General features: G+C 42.1%; 1 protein-coding gene across 1 annotated transcript in view; it reads left to right on the top strand.

Annotated features, from left to right (window-relative positions):
• Positions 1 to 9,621: 9,621 nt before the first annotated feature.
• LOC140727737 (prostaglandin F2 receptor negative regulator-like) overlaps positions 9,622 to 18,179 on the top strand; it is a 68,324-nt gene continuing 59,766 nt past the window's right edge. The window contains exon 1 of the mRNA XM_073045441.1: positions 9,622 to 9,968. Coding sequence (XP_072901542.1) covers positions 9,920 to 9,968 — 49 coding nt within the window. The 5' untranslated portion in view covers positions 9,622 to 9,919. The remainder of the gene's footprint in view (positions 9,969 to 18,179) is intronic.

Raw genomic sequence — 18,179 nt, 5'->3', positions numbered from 1 at the left:
TGTCAGTGATAACAAACCTCGACATTTCCTACTTTGATAATAAATCTACTTTGATTCTGATTCTGACTGGCTTAGATTCGATCGTATACTGTTCTCTTTCATCAGTTACAGTCATAAATAGATCTAATAATATTAAAGAGAAAGAACAACTCACAGTTACTCTTCCATTGCTGAGGTATCTCAATCCTTGCAACCCGCAGAATGCTGGAGGAACTCAGCAGGCCAGGCAGCATCTATGCAAAAGAGTGAACAGTCAACGTTTCAGGCCGAAACCCTTCAGCAGGACTAGCATTTCGGCCAGAATTTTGTGTGTGTTGCTCAGATTTCCAGCATCTGCACATTTTCTCTTGTACCTCAATCTTTTTCTCCTTATTATCACTTCTAAGCTTAAAAGCATATGGATCTTATTGTCTCCAAAGATTCCCATTAATAAAAGAGATTCAGCCTGGCCGTTCATCTTTCACCTCACTATTGTGCTTTCCACACTTTTGACTTTAGTAAAACCATTACAAACATCCTCGATACCATTGTTGTGCCACTTCTAGAGAACAAAAGTCTGAAAGGAGCCATTTAGCCATTTACTAAAATAAATTACCTTACTCCAAATGCCAATCATTTCCCAATAGCCTTAATACATGTAATTTTCATTGTGATTCCTTTAATTATCCTGTTACAACATCTCCTTTGACAGTGCAAAGGGCACAATTCCTAAATGGCCCCCTGCTTCAGTCTTTCATCCTGACCCACAGTTTCGCATGGCATCTTCTCGTGCAACCTGTAGCGTTCATATCTTTTACTCCACTTTTTAGACACAACAGCCCATTTCAAATAAGTAAGCAATTCACTTGTACTTCCTTGTAGTCAGCTTTAATGCATCTGCTGCTCACAGGAAGTTCATCTCGACTTTGGAGAAACTAAACTCCATTCAATCTGCAAGGTGGATAGAATTACCACCATAATTGTAGTTTTCCATCTAACTCCCACCCTGACTTCACTGTCTGTGATCCCAATGAAGCTAGTTCAGTCTTCAGAAAGAATATTTCATCTTACGGCTGGGCAGGTTACGGCACTCTAGACCCAAAGCTGAATGCGACTATTTCAGGAAAGCAGTCTTCTTTGTATGTACCACAGCTAGCCAGTACTAACAAAAGGCCATCAATCTGGAGTATTAACTCAGTTTTTCTGCCTTCACAGGTGTTGCTTGACCTGGTATATATTTTCATTATTCTCTTTTATGTTAAGTTTCCAACAACTTCAGTGTTTTAATGTTACACAGTTCTGGCACTTTTTTGTGCATCTGTGCCCCCTTCCCCATCCCCCCCACACACCCTTCCTCTGTCCTTATTCATCCCATTCCATTCACAAATCCAGGCAGATCGGTTGTGATTACTAAATCTATACCACCCCTTCTTACTCCATCACCCCATTCAATCTCCACCCATGGACATTCCCTTTGTTCAGTTCACATCCTCACTCTTCTCTGCAATTTAAAACATGATTGATTTACACACAAACACGTGAATTAGGATTAGAAATAAGAAATTTAAGGAATTTCCCCTTCATTTAGTAAGATCACGGCAAACATTACTTCAAGCATAATTCTGCATTCCTGTAACCAAGGTAATATTTCATCTCACTGCTTACCAAGAACCTGTCCACTGCTGCCTTAATAATGTTCAAATATTCTGTTTCCAGCCATCTTTAAGAAAGAGTTCCAAAGACTTCTGATAAACTGAGAGATAAAAAATATTAACCCTTCCCTGTTTTAAATTACAGTAATTCTTAGTTCTAGATTTCTCACAAGAGGACCAAATAAACATCTTCTAAATTCTATGAAAACTAGTCTAGTGAGTCCGGCCTTTCCCCTTTTCCATAACTCCTTTCAACTTCACCCATAGGAACAAAACAAATGAGGTAATATTTTTCCTAGAATAGGTAGAAATATTGGATACAGATGAGTTGAGAAGATGAAAGGTGTTGGCCTTCAATGGCACCTGCTGTGCATGCAATGCTGAAAATTAACATATGGGCATAAAAGGCACAGGCATGCTGGCCTTTATTTCAACAGGACAAATTGGTCCAATTATATATGGCTCTGGTAAGACCACATCTTCTCCCTAACTGCTGAACGAATTGTGATAGAGGGTCTGTAATGAATGATTTTGGGATGGCAAATTTGTCTTATAATGAGACCTTAAGCAGACTGGGCATACTCTTCCTAGCATTTAGAATAAGAACATAAAGAGTTCAGAGCAGTAGTAGGCCAATTGGCCATCTGAGCCTGCTTCACCTCATTCATTACAAAAATGACTTATTTTCTACAGTAAAGAATTCCAAGGATTCACCCTCCTCTGCATTTTTACTAGATTATTTGTTCTCAAATATTTCATTGGTTTCATTGAAATATATAAAATTCTCAGGTAGCCTAATATGTTAGATGTGAGGATGATGTTTCTCCTGGCTATGGTATTTAGAACCAGAGGTCACGTTCTCATAATAAAATTCAGCCATTCAGGACGGATTTCAGGAAGAATTTTCCAGCGATTGGATAGCGAATCTTTGGAGGCTGCAGGATCAGAGTAATAACATTTGTTCTTACTTCTCATGTACTTGTTACAGTTTGTAGAAGAGATAAGGCATTGGCTCTTTGGGGAAGGAAGTGGCAGAATTATAATCTAGATTGCCACGAAATACTGATGGAATCAGTTTTACATACTTGTATATGATTTTACCTTCAAGTGAAGTCATTTATATAAAATGACAGTAGCTGCCTACAAGGCAACTTGCTTGAATCAAACACCACAAACACCACGAATCAAAAATCTGATACATGAGGAAAGGCTAGAGAAGAGTGCCCTTTTCAACTTTAAAAGGAGTTAACAGGGGAAAACCCTGACTTTTTGGAGCCAGTTTAAAAAACGGTAAATGAAAACAAAACTAACATGTAGCAATGGAAATAGACAAGTTCAAACTGGCAAAAGTCAGACCTAATATTAATTCCAGGAAATTGTCATTCAAACAATATGAGCAATGTTTGTATGGAGACTGAGGTAAAGAGGTTGAGTAGCAGCAAATACTTGGAGTTAGAGAGTGATTTTTTTTTCCAGTTAAGAACTACTTAATAGTAATCCTTGTACATATAACCTTAAGGACAATTTCAAAGAAGTCAGCCAAACGGATAAGCATAAATTTCAATAACATAATGTTTTGAAGGCATCCGCAATTCACTCAGTGAAATGCTCTTCCATACAAATTTATAGTGACACTTGGGCCGTGTTTTGCACACTTTATAGGGTCTTTATAACTGGTCCTCCCTTCTATTTTGCTACAGATTAGCATTTTATTTATAGGAGGGCAATACATACAGAATCAATTAACTGGCTGTGTGCAACTTAAAAAGATGTACATGTGCAAATTCAACAATTAGTTAATTCTTAGTCAGTAGCACCATAAACCCAACTCTAGTTCCAAAACATAATATTTTTCAAATTAACAGAATAGAATAGCAGTAATGGAGTAGAAATAACACCTCCTATTAGGGAACATATTTTGACAGGAGATGCATTTCTGAGCAAATATACAATTATGTACAAGTTTTTACAAACCCAAAAAAATGTTATTTTTTCTGTATGGCAATTTAGGGCCAGTAGCAGTGAATTTTCCCACAAAGGACTCACAGACAGCAATGAAATAGAGTCATAGAAAACTACAGCACAGAAACAGGCCCTTTGGCCCATCTAGTCTGCCTAGTCCCATCAACCCCTGCTGCCAGACTATAGCCATCCATACCTCTCCCTCATCTATGTACCTATCCAAGCTTCTCTTAAATGTTGAAATTGAAATCTCATACACCACTTGCACTGGCAGCTTTTTCACACACCCTCACCACCACCCTGTTAATAAATTTCCCCTAATTCCCCTTAAACCTTCCACCTTTCACTCTTAACCCATGACCTCTAATTGTACTCTCACCCAAACTCAAAGGAAAAAGCCTGCTTGTATCTACATGCCCTACACCCTCATAATTTTGTATACCTCGATCGCCTCTCAATCTTATATGTTCTAGGAAATAAAGTTCTAACCAATTCAATCTTTCCTTGTAACTCAGGTCCTCTAGTCCCAGGAAAATCTTTGTAAATTTTCTCTGTACTCTTACAATCTTATTAACATCTTTCTTGTAGGTAGGAGACCAAAACTGTGCACAATACTCCAAACCAACTGGAGGGGGTGTTTAAAGACAATTTCAGTCTCTCGTTGTTACAATTGGAAGTTACGAATCAGAATTAAAATCAGGTTTATTATCACCAGCATATATCGTGAAATTCATTATCTTTATAGCAGCAGCACAATACATGATAAATATAGAGAAAAGAATCTGATTTGCAGTAAGTATAATGTGTCTATTAAATAGTTAAAATAAGTAGTACAAAAAAATTTTTTTTTAAATAGTGAGGTTCATGGGATCAATGTCCATTTAGAAATTGGGTGGCAGAGGGGAAGAAGCTGTTCCTGAATTATTAACTGTGTGCCTTCAGGCTTCTGTACTTCTCTCCTGATGGTAACAATGAGAAGAGGGCATGTCCTGGGTGATGGGGGTCCTGAATGATGGACACTGCCTTCCTAAGGCACCACTCCTTGAAGATGTCTTGGATACCATGGAGGCTAATACCCATGATGGAGATGACTAATTTTATAAGTTTCTGCAACTTACTTCAACCTTGTGCAGTACACCACCTCCCCCATACCAGACTGTGATGCAGGCAGTCAGAATGCTCTCAACAGTACATTTGTAGAAGTTTTTGAGTGTTTCATTTGACAAACCAAATCTTCTCAAACTATGAATGAAATACAGCTGCTGTCCTGCCTTCTTTATAGCTGCATCAATATGCTGGGACCAGGTTAGGTCCTCATAGACATTGACTTCCAGGAATTTGAAATTGCTCACTCTCTCCACTTCTGATCCCTCTATGAGGATTGGTTTGTGTTCCCTTGTCTTACCCTCCCTGAAGTCCACAATCAGCTCTTTGGTCTTGTTGACGTTGAGTGCAAGGTTGTTGCTACAATACTAGTCTCAGTTCCCATCTGCTTCAAAGGGGCAACAACTATACCTGTGCGTAAGAAGAGCAGAGTGAGCTGCCTTAATGACCACCATCCAGGAGCAAATTTCTACAGATGTACTGTGGAGAGCATTTGGTATGGGGGTTGTGGGGGAGGGGAACCACTGTACAAGATCTAAGTAAACTGCAGAGAGTTGTAAAATTAGTCAGCTACAACATGGGCATTAGCTTCCATAGAATCCACAACATCTTCAAGGAATGATGTCTCAAAAATGTGGCATCCATCATCAAGGGCCCCCATCACCCAGGACATGCCCTCTTCTTGTTGTTACCATCAGGAAGGAGGTACAGAAGCCTAAAGGCACACACTCAATGATTCAGGAACAGCTTCCTTCCCTCTGCCTCCAATTTCTGAATGGACATTGAACCCATGAACACTACCTCACTACTTTATTTTGCACAACTTATTTAACTATTTACTATACAGTAAATTCATATTGTAATTCAGTTTTTATTTCTCCATTATGTATTGCATTGTACTACTGCTGCAAAGTTAACAAATTTCAGGACATATAGCAGTGATATTAAATCTGATTCCGAACTTAGGCCTCACTAACATCATCTGCAAATTCAATGTAACATCCCACTCCTATACTTAATACTTAAATCTATGAAGGCCTTCTTTACAACCCTATCTACCAATGACATCACCTTCAATGAATAATAGACCTGTATCTGATAATGTAATGAAGGTACTGTCTTATTACTGTTTTATTCCCTTTTAAGGCTAAAGGATTTTTGGTGCATTATTTTCCCTTTTAAGGCTAAAAGGTTGTAAGCTGTTCTGCTGAAATGGCAATTTTAATTTCTCACGTACGTGAAATATGGCAGACTGTATTGTTCCCTTTTTGTTTAAGATTGTTCCTGCTTTATAACTTGCTTTATAATTAACCTGTGGTGGAAACTGTCGGAGCAGGCTTTGCACCTAGATCCCCATACGAGGATGGACAAATCTGCTGTACTGATTGCCTAAGGGAAAGAAAGTAACTCAAGAGCTGCTGTAACTGTTACAAGTTCTGCAAAATATCTGTATAAAAGGGATGGTATCTGTATGTAAGGTAGAGATCCTAGACAGACAAACATACTTTATTGATCCTGAAGGAAATTGGGTAAGTCCATGTTCATGCAGACAGGAGAGAGGTCCAGTCGCCAAGAGGGGATCCTTGCCCACTGTAGATCTCGGATCTCTCGCCGGCTGAAGTCACAATAAAGAAGAAATGGTTTGAAATTATACGGTGTCTGACTTGACTTAATTCCCCATATCCCAGTTTCCTTTGTTCTACCACACTCCTCAGTACCCTACCACTCATTGAATGAGACCTACCATGATTGGTCTTTCCAAAGTACAACAATTCACACTTGCCTGCATTCAGTTCCATCTCGCAAACACGAGGAAATCTGCAGATGCTGGAAATTCAAACAACACACACAAAATGCCGGTGGAATGCAGCAGGCCAGGCAACATCTATAGGAAGAAGCACTGTTGACGTTTCGGGCCGAGACCCTTTGTCAGGACTGAGTTCCATCTGTTGATTTTCAGCCCATTTGTCCACCTGGTCCAGATCCCACTGTAAGCTGTGATAGTCTTCCTCGCTGGCCACTACACCCCTAATCTTGGTGGCATCCGCGAATTTGCTGATCCCTTTAATCACATTATCATCCAGATTGTTGATACAGGTGACAAACAACAACAGACCCAGCACTGATCCCTGCTGTACTCCACTAGAAACAGACCTCTAGTCAGAAAGGTAATCATATACTACCACTCTTTGGCTTCTCCCACAAAAACAATATCTAATCTAATTTACTACTCATCTTGAATGTCAAGCGGCTGAACATTCTTGACCATGTGGAACCTTGTCAAATGCCTTTCTCAAGTCCATGCAGATAACTTTCACTACCTTAGCTTCATCAACTTTCCTGGTAACCTTTAAGGATGGTTAGACATGATGCCATGCTGACTATCCCTAATCATCCCTGTCTATCCAAATATTCACATATCCGGTCCCTAGGAATACCTTCCAATAACTTTTCCACTGCTGATGTCAGGCTCATCGACCTATAATTTCCTGGTTTATTCTTAGAGCTTTTCTTAAACAGTGGAACAGAATTAGCTATCCCCCCTCCAATCATCTGGTACCTCACCTGTCACTAAGGATGATTTAAATATCTCTGCTAGAGCCCCTGTAGTATCTATACTTACCTCCCACAGGGACATATGAAACAGCTCGTCAGGCCCGGGGAATTTGTCCACCCTGATTTGCTCTGAGCTCATTTGTCTTTCCTACAATACTTCTTGCATTGAAATATACACGGCTCAGAACATTATAGTCCCAACATGCTCGACCTTTCGATTCCTGACTTTTTCTGAGGTCTTAATAACATCTGTCTCCACAACCACAATCTTGTTCGGGCACTCTGGTTCCCATCCCCTGCAACTCTAGTTTAAATATATGACAACACCGAATTTTGGTGTAATGCACAAAGGAATCAGAGGGATTCAGTGGGTCGGTGAAGGAAAACAAATAGTTGGTATTTCAGATTGAGACCCTTCATCAGGTCTGTAAAGAAAGAGGGGAGAGGCAGTATTAAAAGGTGAGGAGAAAGGGTGGAGGAGGAGCTTGTGGGTAATAGGTTGATCCAGGTGAGTGGAGAAGAGGGACAGGAGGAATGCCGTGAGGAGATGGGAGACAATAAGCAGAAGTGACAAAGGATTGAAGAAGATGGAATCTGATAGGACAATGGAAAAAGGAGAAAGAGGTGGGGATTATGCCAGTGACAGCATAGATTCTATACTATATAACATGAAGAGGACTTCCTCTCTGCCCTTGTATATTTCCCCTCTGTCAAAGGATGGATCTCTTACTCTTTACAAGGACAAGCGTTGTTAACAATGCAACGCTCTCTTAGTACAGTATAGCACTTCAGAGACCATCAGGAACTGATTTTGTCCATCTCTGTAACCCGAATTCACAACCTACCCATTGTGGTTGATAACACTGAAACCTGAGAAATCCAAATTAGATCTAAAAATTGAAAGACGATCGGTCAAACAAGTTCATCAACAGTAAAACGCGATACATATTGGCACATCCAGCCCAAGATCTTAAGGCACAAACTAACGGAGATGGGAGTAGACTCTCACATGGTGGATTGGATAGTGGACTACTTGACAGATAGACCTCAGTATGTGCGGTTGGGAGACTGTAGGTCTGACACGGTGGTCAACAGCACAGGAGCGCCACAGGGAACCGTACTCTCTCCGGTCCTGTTCACCCTGTACACATCAGACTTCCAATATAACTCGGAGTCCTGCCATGTGCAGAAGTTCGCTGATGACACGGCCATAGTGGGGTGTGTCAGGAATGGACAGGAGGAGGAGTATAGGAAACTGATACAGGACTTTGTGATATGGTGCAACTCAAACTACCTGCGTCTCAATATCACCAAGACCAAGGAGATGGTGGTGGACTTTAGGAGATCTAGGCCTCATATGGAGCCAGTGATCATTAATGGAGAATGTGTGGAGCAGGTTAAGACCTACAAGTATCTGGGAGTACAGTTAGATGAGAAGCTAGACTGGACTGCCAACACAGATGCCTTGTGCAGGAAGGCACAGAGTCGACTGTACTTCCTTAGAAGGTTGGCGTCATTCAATGTCTGCAGTGAGATGCTGAAGATGTTCTATAGGTCAGTTGTTGAGAGCGCCCTCTTCTTTGTGGTGGCGTGTTGGGGAGGAAGCATTAAGAAGAAGGACGCCTCACGTCTTAATAAGCTGGTAAGGAGGGCGGGCTCTGTCGTGGGCAAAGTACTGGAGAGTTTAACATCGGTAGCTGAGCGAAGGGCGCTGAGTAGGCTACGGTCAATTATGGAAAACCCTGAACATCCTCTACATAGCACCATCCAGAGACAGAGAAGCAGTTTCAGTGACAGGTTACTGTCGATGCAATGCTCCTCAGACAGGATGAAGAGGTCAATACTCCCCAATGCCATTAGGCTTTACAATTCAACTGCCAGGACTTAAGAACTTTTTTTAAAGCTATCATTAATGCTTTTTTGAGTTAGTGATTTAGATGCATATCATATTATTACTGAGTTAAGTATTGTATGTAATGAGTTTTTGCTACAACAAGTGTATGGGACATTGGAAAAAAATGTTGAATTTCCCCATGGGGATGAATAAAGTATCTATCTATCTATCTATCTAATTAGATCCTTCGGTTGCAGGAATGAAACACCCTCATAAGTAAGAGCGAGCCCTGTGCAATTCCGTAACAGGAGACCTTAATGTGACTGTAAGTCTAACTGCTCTCAAACTATGAGCTTATTTTGAAAACCAGCACTAGCCTTCACACTCTAGATAGAGAGGCTCGAGCTCCCGCCAGGCGGGAAAGGGGTCGCTGGATTCCCTTTTTCCGGCCGGAGGTCCGCGACCGCTGGCCGCGCCTCTCCCCTCATTGCGCCAATTACCTGCCTGATACACTACTTCCTTGGTGCTGTGTCGCCTGTTGTCTGCGGCCCGCCTTCCAGGGTTCAGAGAGCAGAAACTTGGGAGCGCAGTACCTGACAATTGGTTTTATTTCCTCAAGTGTCACACTAGATTATCAAAGAAAGTTCACGAAGTTGTTTATATATTTTTTAGTTTAATATAAGTTTAAGGGTTGCGGTTTGGAGTTCCTAATGTTACAGAAAGTGGCACCTGGAGCGAGAGCGTGACGTGTCGGGAAGGCTGGGAGCTGCGAGCGAGGGGAGAGGCTGCCGGCAACGAGTGGATCCCACAAGGACACGGATCCTGGAAGGACATGCGGCGGTCGGCGTGGTTGCTTCTGCTACTGCAGGCGCTGAATTGGGGTGAGTTGTGTGGCTCGGCTGTTACAAAGGCGAGTGTGCGGCGAAACATCTGGAGTGTAGCGGCAGGATGGTGTGGTAGCGGCTGTGGGGGGGCATCTGGAGTGTAGCGGCAGGATGGTGTGGTAGCGGCTGTGGGGGGGCATCTGGAGTGTAGAGGCAGGATGGTGTGGTAGCGGCTGTGGGGGGGAGCATCTGGAGTGTAGCGGCAGGATGGTGTGGTAGCGGCTGTGGGGGGCATTTGGAGTGTAGTGGCTGTGGGGGGGCATCTGGAGTGTAGCGGCAGAATGGTGTGGTAGCGGCTGTGGGGGGGCATCTGGAGTGTAGCGGCAGGATGGTGTGGTAGCGGCTGTGGGGGGGCATCTGGAGTGTAGCGGCAGGATGGTGTGGTAGCGGCTGTGGGGGGGGCATCTGGAGTGTAGAGGCAGGATGGTGTGGTAGCGGCTGTGGGGGGGCATCTGGAGTGTAGCGGCAGGATGGTGTGGTAGCGGCTGTGGGGGGGCATCTGGAGTGTAGCGGCAGGATGGTGTGGTAGCGGCTGTGGGGGGGGCATCTGGAGTGTAGCGGCAGGATGGTGTGGTAGCGGCTGTGGGGAGGGGGGGGGGGGTTGCCGGTGATAAGCTGGCTGTGGTAGTGGTGAGGGAGGGAGAGCCGGGTGCGGGTCTGGGGAAGATGAGGGTTGGTGCCCGGGTCTACTCGAGGTTCGGCAGCCCCCGCCGCCGCTTTGTACCGGTGGCGCTTGTTTCTGAGATCGCCCTTTCTGAACGACTGTATTTCCAACTCCTTATCGACGCTGCCCAGAACATTACGAGGAGGGGTTGCCCTGTTTCATTGCTGCCACCCTTCGCGTGGATTGTGAAGGTGGGGGGGGGGGGGGGTTAGACGGGGAATTTAGTTTTATTTGATGGTTAATTCAGGATCTTGAAATCTGAAAAACTGCAGAGTCTTGGCGATTGTTCTTTCGGGATTCTGATCGTTTAGGAGTGATTTAAGAGTTTGCAGGCTGTCTTTATTTGATTTGAGTTGCTGCTGTAATTTCAGTCTTCAGACACCGTAGAATCGGGATGGTCTGTACCCATTGTTTATGCCAGCGATATTTTAACGTTGTGTGTGAATGTGTCACTGATTTCAAACATGTGACTGTGCACTCCGACAAGAAGTTCTCACCCTCCGTTCTGTTTTTTGAAAAAATCATTTCCACATCAACCTTCAGCGAATAAAAGGAAGCTAGGCACCGCTTGAATATAGTAATTACATGCGGTACAACCCCGCAGTCCAATATGCTCTCTGATTCAGAATTACACAGTTCTTTCACCTTGTATCCTGTAGGATCCTTAACGAGTTTCAGAAATGAACATGTACATCTTAAGGAGACAAGGGAGTAAAGTGACTGCGGTGCACAATGGATTTCTCTTTGCAATGCTCCATGTTTAGTAGTGTGGTGCCTTGTTCTCTGCCTGCTTTTGTAAAATTGAAGGCTGTGTGCAACTTGCATTTCAGCAAGGTCTTCAAGCCAAGGACTGTTTTCATAAATAGGTTCTACAATAACATATACCGATAATCTAACTTCTGTGTAGTAACCCATGTTCTTGACATAAATGATTGTCACTTAAAATCAGGATCTGTTTCTGTTCAAAACATGCCATAGAGATAAAGAGATTTCCTTATACAGGATAATGCCATCGTTGCCGTTGAATCCTGTACACAGTGAAAATGCAGCTTGAATGATTCACCCTGGAAGGGAGCTTCTCAGATCATTCGTTTTCACTCTTGCAGTCCCAAATCTGAATAAGCATGTAGTCTGTCTGAGCTCTAACCTCAAATGTTGCTGATAGTATTTGCTACAGAATGCATTTAAGCTCCTCCAAATGGAAAAACTTACACCAAATGTTTTTGTACACCTCACTGTTGCTATGGTGATGCCCTAAAAAGTTTTACAAGGAAGTTGGCAGCTGTTTCTTGTGAGGAGTATGTGTGGGGTCATGGTATTGTGTTTCCAATTGCATTTGTATGGGTTTTTGCATGTTTTCACTCCTCTTATTGAAATACGGTATTACTGTGCTAATCACACCCTTTTACATTACCCACACAATTATTGTTAATTTGTAACCTTATACATTTACAAATCATCCATTTTTACCAGACAGAATCTAATGGTTCCTCATTGTGATCAACCAACAATTATCTGAATCCGAACACAATTAGATGGAAAAACTGAAAGGTTACAGAAGCAGACTATAGGAGACTTTTAAAAGGTTGAATGAAAAGGTTTATGCAGGGAATTTCAGTGTCTAAACCCTAGGTAGCTGAATATAAAGTTATAGTTATGAGAAAGGAGTTGAAGATGCACAGGATCTCACAAAAATATGTTTCTAGTTGTGCAGGGCTGAGGAGGGACACAGAAGGGCATACAATGTGAGCATGCATGAGAAAAAGTTTAAATTTGAGGCAATTGAGATATGCAGAACCACCATAGTTCAAAGGTAAAGGTGAATGGGACTTGGAAATGGCTCACGTGTCAGGTGAAGCTATAAACAGTTGAAAATGCAATGTTGTCCAGAAGACATTGCAGTAGTCATAGAGTTATAAAGCACATCAGCCAATGTGTCTTCCTTATCTAGATCCGTTTGCCCATGTTCCTCAATCTTTCCTGTCCATGAACCTATCCAAATGTCTTTTACACATTGTAATTCTACCCAACTCTATCACATCTTCAGGCAGTTCACTCCATGTACACTGTACTATCTGTGGAAAAACTTGCCTCTCAGTTGCCCTTTAAATGTGAACTACTAAACCTAGTTTTAGACTCCTCTGCCCTGGGGAGAATGACTGTGAGCAGTCTCTCATAATTTTGTAAACCTCAATAAGCTCCACCCTTGGCCTCATCTGATTCAGTGAGAACAGTCCCAATCTCATACTCTGCTTGGAGACCGCCAATCCCAGAAACAGACTTTTGAATCTTCTCCGCACTCTCTCAAACTTAATCACAGACTTGCTATTGTACAACAACCATCCAACTCTCGTAGTCAGTATCCTAATGCATGTTCCAACACTTTAGGAACAACTTCCCCTCTGCCATCAGATTACTGAATGGTCGATGAACACCACTCATTATTTTGGTCTATTTATTAACCTTTTATATCTGACTAAATCAAATTGTAATGTATGGTTTTTTATGCATTGCACTATTCTGCTGCTGCAGGAACAACAAATTTCATGGCATATGTGAGTAATAATAAACCTGATTCACATCCAGTGAAGATAAGCATGCCCTGGTCCTTCTCCACCTCCTAGGTTATCTGTGTCATCATTTTCAGGGAACTATGTACTTCTAAGTCTCTGTATTCTACAACTCTCCTCCTGATCCTGCTGTTAACTGAGTACACCAAGCCCTGCTTTTAACTTTACAAAATTCATCACTTCACACTTGACATCTCCATAACTACATGGGTGGAGGTTTGGCAGAATGCTGCATTAGGCCTATTTGGAAGAGGCAGTAGAGGCAAACCTCAACACCGGGACACTGATCTTCCATGCAATCTGTTCCTCCTTGGAATTTTGGGGGTGTGTGGATCAGGTTATTGAAAACACCAAGTTTGTTGCTTGGGTCCCAGATTATGTCTGCAATGTTTCCTAAAGGTTGTAACTAGACTAGAGCTGGACAAGTACTTTTGCAACAGGAAAGTGATATACCTGGTGTGTGGGTGCAAATATTGATGTAGAACTTTACATTTTTTGGAAAGTATATCCACAAAAATAGAATTCATGAAAGCCTTGTCCTAGGATAATATCCAATGACATCACAAAGAATGATAATGGTAATTTTCTCACCAGTGAGCAGACACTTCATGTCTTTAAGGGATTTTTACTTTGGCAAGATTTGAGGGACAAATAATGCAAATGTCGCCAGCATAAATGTGGACATTGTTACAGTCCTATGTTTATTATATATAAATCTCAGCTCCCTAGAGATAACTTAACAGACCTTTGCCTTCTGTTTTGAATTTGGAGTCATGTGTTTCAGTTTCATTTAAATGTTCACTGCTACCATTGTGTCAGAACCAAGTAATGAACAAAATCTGCTAGAGTCTTGACATGTAGATAAGAAAAATCAAGCAGTTGTTATGATTAGGGTATAAGACATTTGAGACTGCCTCAGTTGTGCTGCAGAGTCTGTATGCTGTTGAGATACATTTTCCAGTTGGCAACCAGGCAGAGTTCCTAAATGGTTTACCCTTGTACCAATTTCAAATTGTACAAAAGCTTTTTATTTCAACTGAAAGAAAGAGGATAATCAAACATTTGCTCATTTTAGTTTAGAAAAAAAAATGTGCTTGGTCACTCCTAAATCATGTTCACTTTGCTCCTTGCTTTTGCACAAGGAAGTGTTCGACTTTTGGGTGACTTCTTTCCTCGGCAGTCTAGATAGGTTGACAAAAGCAGTGGAATGTGATTTATACTTGTGCTGCATTAATGCTTGCTTGTTTTGCTGTGTTTTCACTGTGAAAGCAATTGGACAACTTGTAAATTTATGAGCAAATTAAATAAGTACCTTTTAGAACTTGAATTGTACTCTGTATTGAATATTTGCAAGCTAAAGTAAAAATCCTGTTATAGTCAGAATCAGGTTTAATATCACTGGCATGTGTTGTGAGATTTGTTGCATTTGCCATAGTTGTACAATACATTATATAATAGAGTGGGGATGAATTACAGTAAATATATATGTAAATTCAATAAGTAGTGCATAAATTTTAAAAAAGTAGTGAGGTAGTGCTCATGGGTTCAATGTCCATTCAGAAACCTGATGATGGAGGGAAGGAGCTGTTCCTGAAACATTGAGTGCGTCTCTGCAGGCTTCTATACCTCCTTCCTGATGGTAGCAATGAGAACAAGGCATGACCTGGGTTATGAGGGTCCTTAATGATGGATACTGCCTTTTTGAGGTATTGCTCCTTGAAGGAGTCCCTGTTTGTGCTCAAAGCTGTATACAGAATCATTAACCCAAAATACTGAAACCAGAGATTCTGTACTCATTTTAAAAGAATGTGGTAGTGAATGTGCAGAATGAAATGATGCATGCCTCTAGATTTCCTTTTGCCCTGCTTATAATGGAGTCAGTGAATGAGGAATATTAAAGCTGCTGCCTCCTTTGAGGTTTATGTTCACAGGGATGGTTTTGGGGTCAGAAAGGAGAGTGAGTGTCAGTGTTATGGAATCAGAAGTCAGGCCAGAGTCTAGATCTCCAATCCATGCTCTGCATTTGAAGGCCAGCAATGTGGGCAAGTAACAAAAGAAGTCAGGGTCTCCTCTTTGTGCTCAAAAGCCTGAAATGTGGACGTGTGACAAAGGACATCCATAGATGTCAGGCTGACGAGCACTGTGGAAAAGGAATGGTGGCACACCAGGTCTGCAAGTTTCCCCTCCTCCTCCAGAGGCACGAGGGCCAGTGACTCCCTTGACACCGAGCCGACAAGTCTGGAGCTCGGTCCATCATTGGTGACTCTGGAGTTTGGGGATCTATCATTGGGTACTGGGGTCAATACTGAAGATCTAAGGCTAAAGGTCAATTTCAAGTCCTGAAGTTGAAGCCTGATGGCCAAACCCCTGGGTGTACTAGTCGTAATCCACTGGGAAAGTCAGAGTCGGGTTGTTTGTGAGTTCACTGGTGGCCCAGAGGCCCAACCTGGTGTTGTAGCACTGTCTGTATGTGAGGGAGAGGGAGGGAGAAAAGACTCTTGTTTTGCTGCTGTTGTTTTTGTCTGGTGCTGTGTTCTTCTGAGTATTGTGGGTGTGCTGTGTTGGCTTTGGCAATGGAATTTTAGTGACACTTATGGGCTGCCCCCAGCCTCTCCTTAGCTTGTGTTGGTTGTAAAGCAAACTACACACGTCACTGTATGTTTCAATGTCCGTGTGATAAATCTGTCTGACTCTGAGCTGGAAAGCCTCCCAGTTGCAGAAGGCAGCTGGTTTCTTTCCACACTTTATTTGTCCTATTTAATATATTGTGTTTCCATGGCACAGTTCCTAGAGAATCTCCATTCATGGATACAAATGCCAGATCTCATACCCCTTGGCTTTGTCCATAGCCTTTCTGTCTTCTGTCTCCAACAGCAGGATCAAAATTGGGTTCTTGATTAGAGTTGAACACAAGTGCTCCTGTCAGGTGATACCTGAGGTTCTAACTTTTAATTGCCTGTAAAAATTTGACATTATATTCACTTTGATTAAATAAACCAGAAAATGTAAATACTGCGTCAGGCAGCATTTGTAGGGATTTATCATTTCATATTGATGTCCTTTCAACAGAGCTGGTATAGGAAGAGAAAAGCTCAGTCCATTCCAAGTCCAGCAATAAAGTGGGAAATCAGCTTGTTAGTATCAAATGGCCCCCATTGCCTCTAACTTCCAAGATGCAGTGTGCAGGTGTGGAAGTCATAGTTGACTTGGAAAGACATCGATGGTAGCTCTCTATGGAAGGAAAACCATCTATCCATTACTTTCAACAGAAAATCTGCAGTGCTGGAAGGTCAAAGCCACACGCTCAAAATGCTGGAGTAAATCTGCAGGGCAGGCAATATCTGTAGAAAAGAATATAGTCGACGTTTCAGGCCAAGACCTTTCATCAGGACTGAACAATTACTCTTATCTGAGCAACACAAACAAAACGCTGGAGGAACTCAGCAGGCCGGGCAGCATCGGGACGAAACGTCGACTGTACTTTTTTCCAAAGATGCTGCCTGGTTTGCTGAATTCCTCCAGCATTTTGTGCCTATTACTCAGATTCCCTTACTTTTACCTGAGTTGATTCTGAGAAGAACTGCTTAATTATTGTTGGATGTACCGAGGCACGGTGAAAAGCTTACTGAGTACATAAAAACTTATCAGTGCGTTGAGGTGGCACAAGGTAAAACAGCAACAGAAAGCAGAGAAAAGTGTAACGAAGGTAGACTAAGTGTACGGTCACAACGATGTAGATTATGAGGTCAAGAGTCTAGAAAGAACAATTTGCTCCATTTTTTCTTTGTTGTCAGGAGTTAGTCTGATGACAGATGTACTCTTCGTGCATATGCTGACTCCACTTTTGCTGTGGTGGTTTTGAAGTACTACCTGTACTGGTTTTGCATCATTTTTGAATTTCCTTCCCTCTCATTATCCTTGCTTTATGCACCTCTACCACATTCTGCCTAGGCAGAAAATATTCCACCTGTTGGTGGGCAGATCCTGTGTTGAAACCGTAATTTGTACCAAGTTCAGTTCACCCATCATTTGCATTGGCTCCTGGTCCGGAAGGACCTACATTTTTTTTTTTTTAATTATTTAGGGCAAAGAAGTTAAGAAATTTCTTCAATTTTTAAAAAAAATAACTTACTATGGAGGTAGAGTCATTGAATGTATTCAAGAAAAAGATAAATAGAATTTTGTATATTAAAGGATATTAAAGAAGACGGAAGCCATGGAAAGGGTGCAGAGGAGATTTACAAGGATGTTGCCTGGATTAGGGAGCACGCCTTATGAAAACAGGTTGAGTGAACTCGGCCTTTTCTCCTTGGAGCGATGGAGGATGAGAGGTGACCTGATAGAGGTGTATAAGATGATGAGAGGCATTGATCATGTGGATAGTCAGAGGCTTTTTCCCAGGGCTGAAATGGTTGCCACAGGAGGACGCAGGTTTAAGGTGCTGGGGAGTAGGTACAGAGGAGATGTCAGGGGTAAGTTTTTTACTCAGAGAGTGGTGAGTGCGTGGAATGGGCTGCCGGCAACGGTGGTGGAGGCGGATACGATAGGGTCTTTTAAGAGACTTTTGGATAGGTGTATGGAGGTTAGAAAAATAAAGGGCTATGGATAAGCCTAGTAATTTCTAAGGTAGGGACGTGTTCAGCACAACTTTGTGGGCTGAAGGGCCTGTATTGTGCTGTAGGTTTTCTATGTTTCTATGTAAATATATCTAAATATTCACAATGTTTTAATGTTAATATTACATGCTCAAGATGCAAGGTATTTGGGTTATTGCAGGAATTGTCACTGAGGTAAAAGATCACCCGTGTTCACTGGCAGGCTTTAGAGGCACGACAGGCTGAATAGTCTACTCCTCTTTCTGAGAGAGAAAAAGGACTAGTGTTTTGCAATTTCATAAGTTTGTGAATACAAATGATTGGGAATCAGATGTGATCTGATTTCAAAGGCTGTTCCTTTCCTGACCAGGTAATTCTA

Source organism: Hemitrygon akajei, chromosome 5 (genome assembly GCF_048418815.1).
Source record: "Hemitrygon akajei chromosome 5, sHemAka1.3, whole genome shotgun sequence".
In the NCBI taxonomy this organism is placed as follows: domain Eukaryota; kingdom Metazoa; phylum Chordata; class Chondrichthyes; order Myliobatiformes; family Dasyatidae; genus Hemitrygon; species Hemitrygon akajei.
The sequence above is the reverse complement of the archived record's forward strand: the minus strand, read 5'-3'. Positions and strand labels throughout refer to the sequence as shown.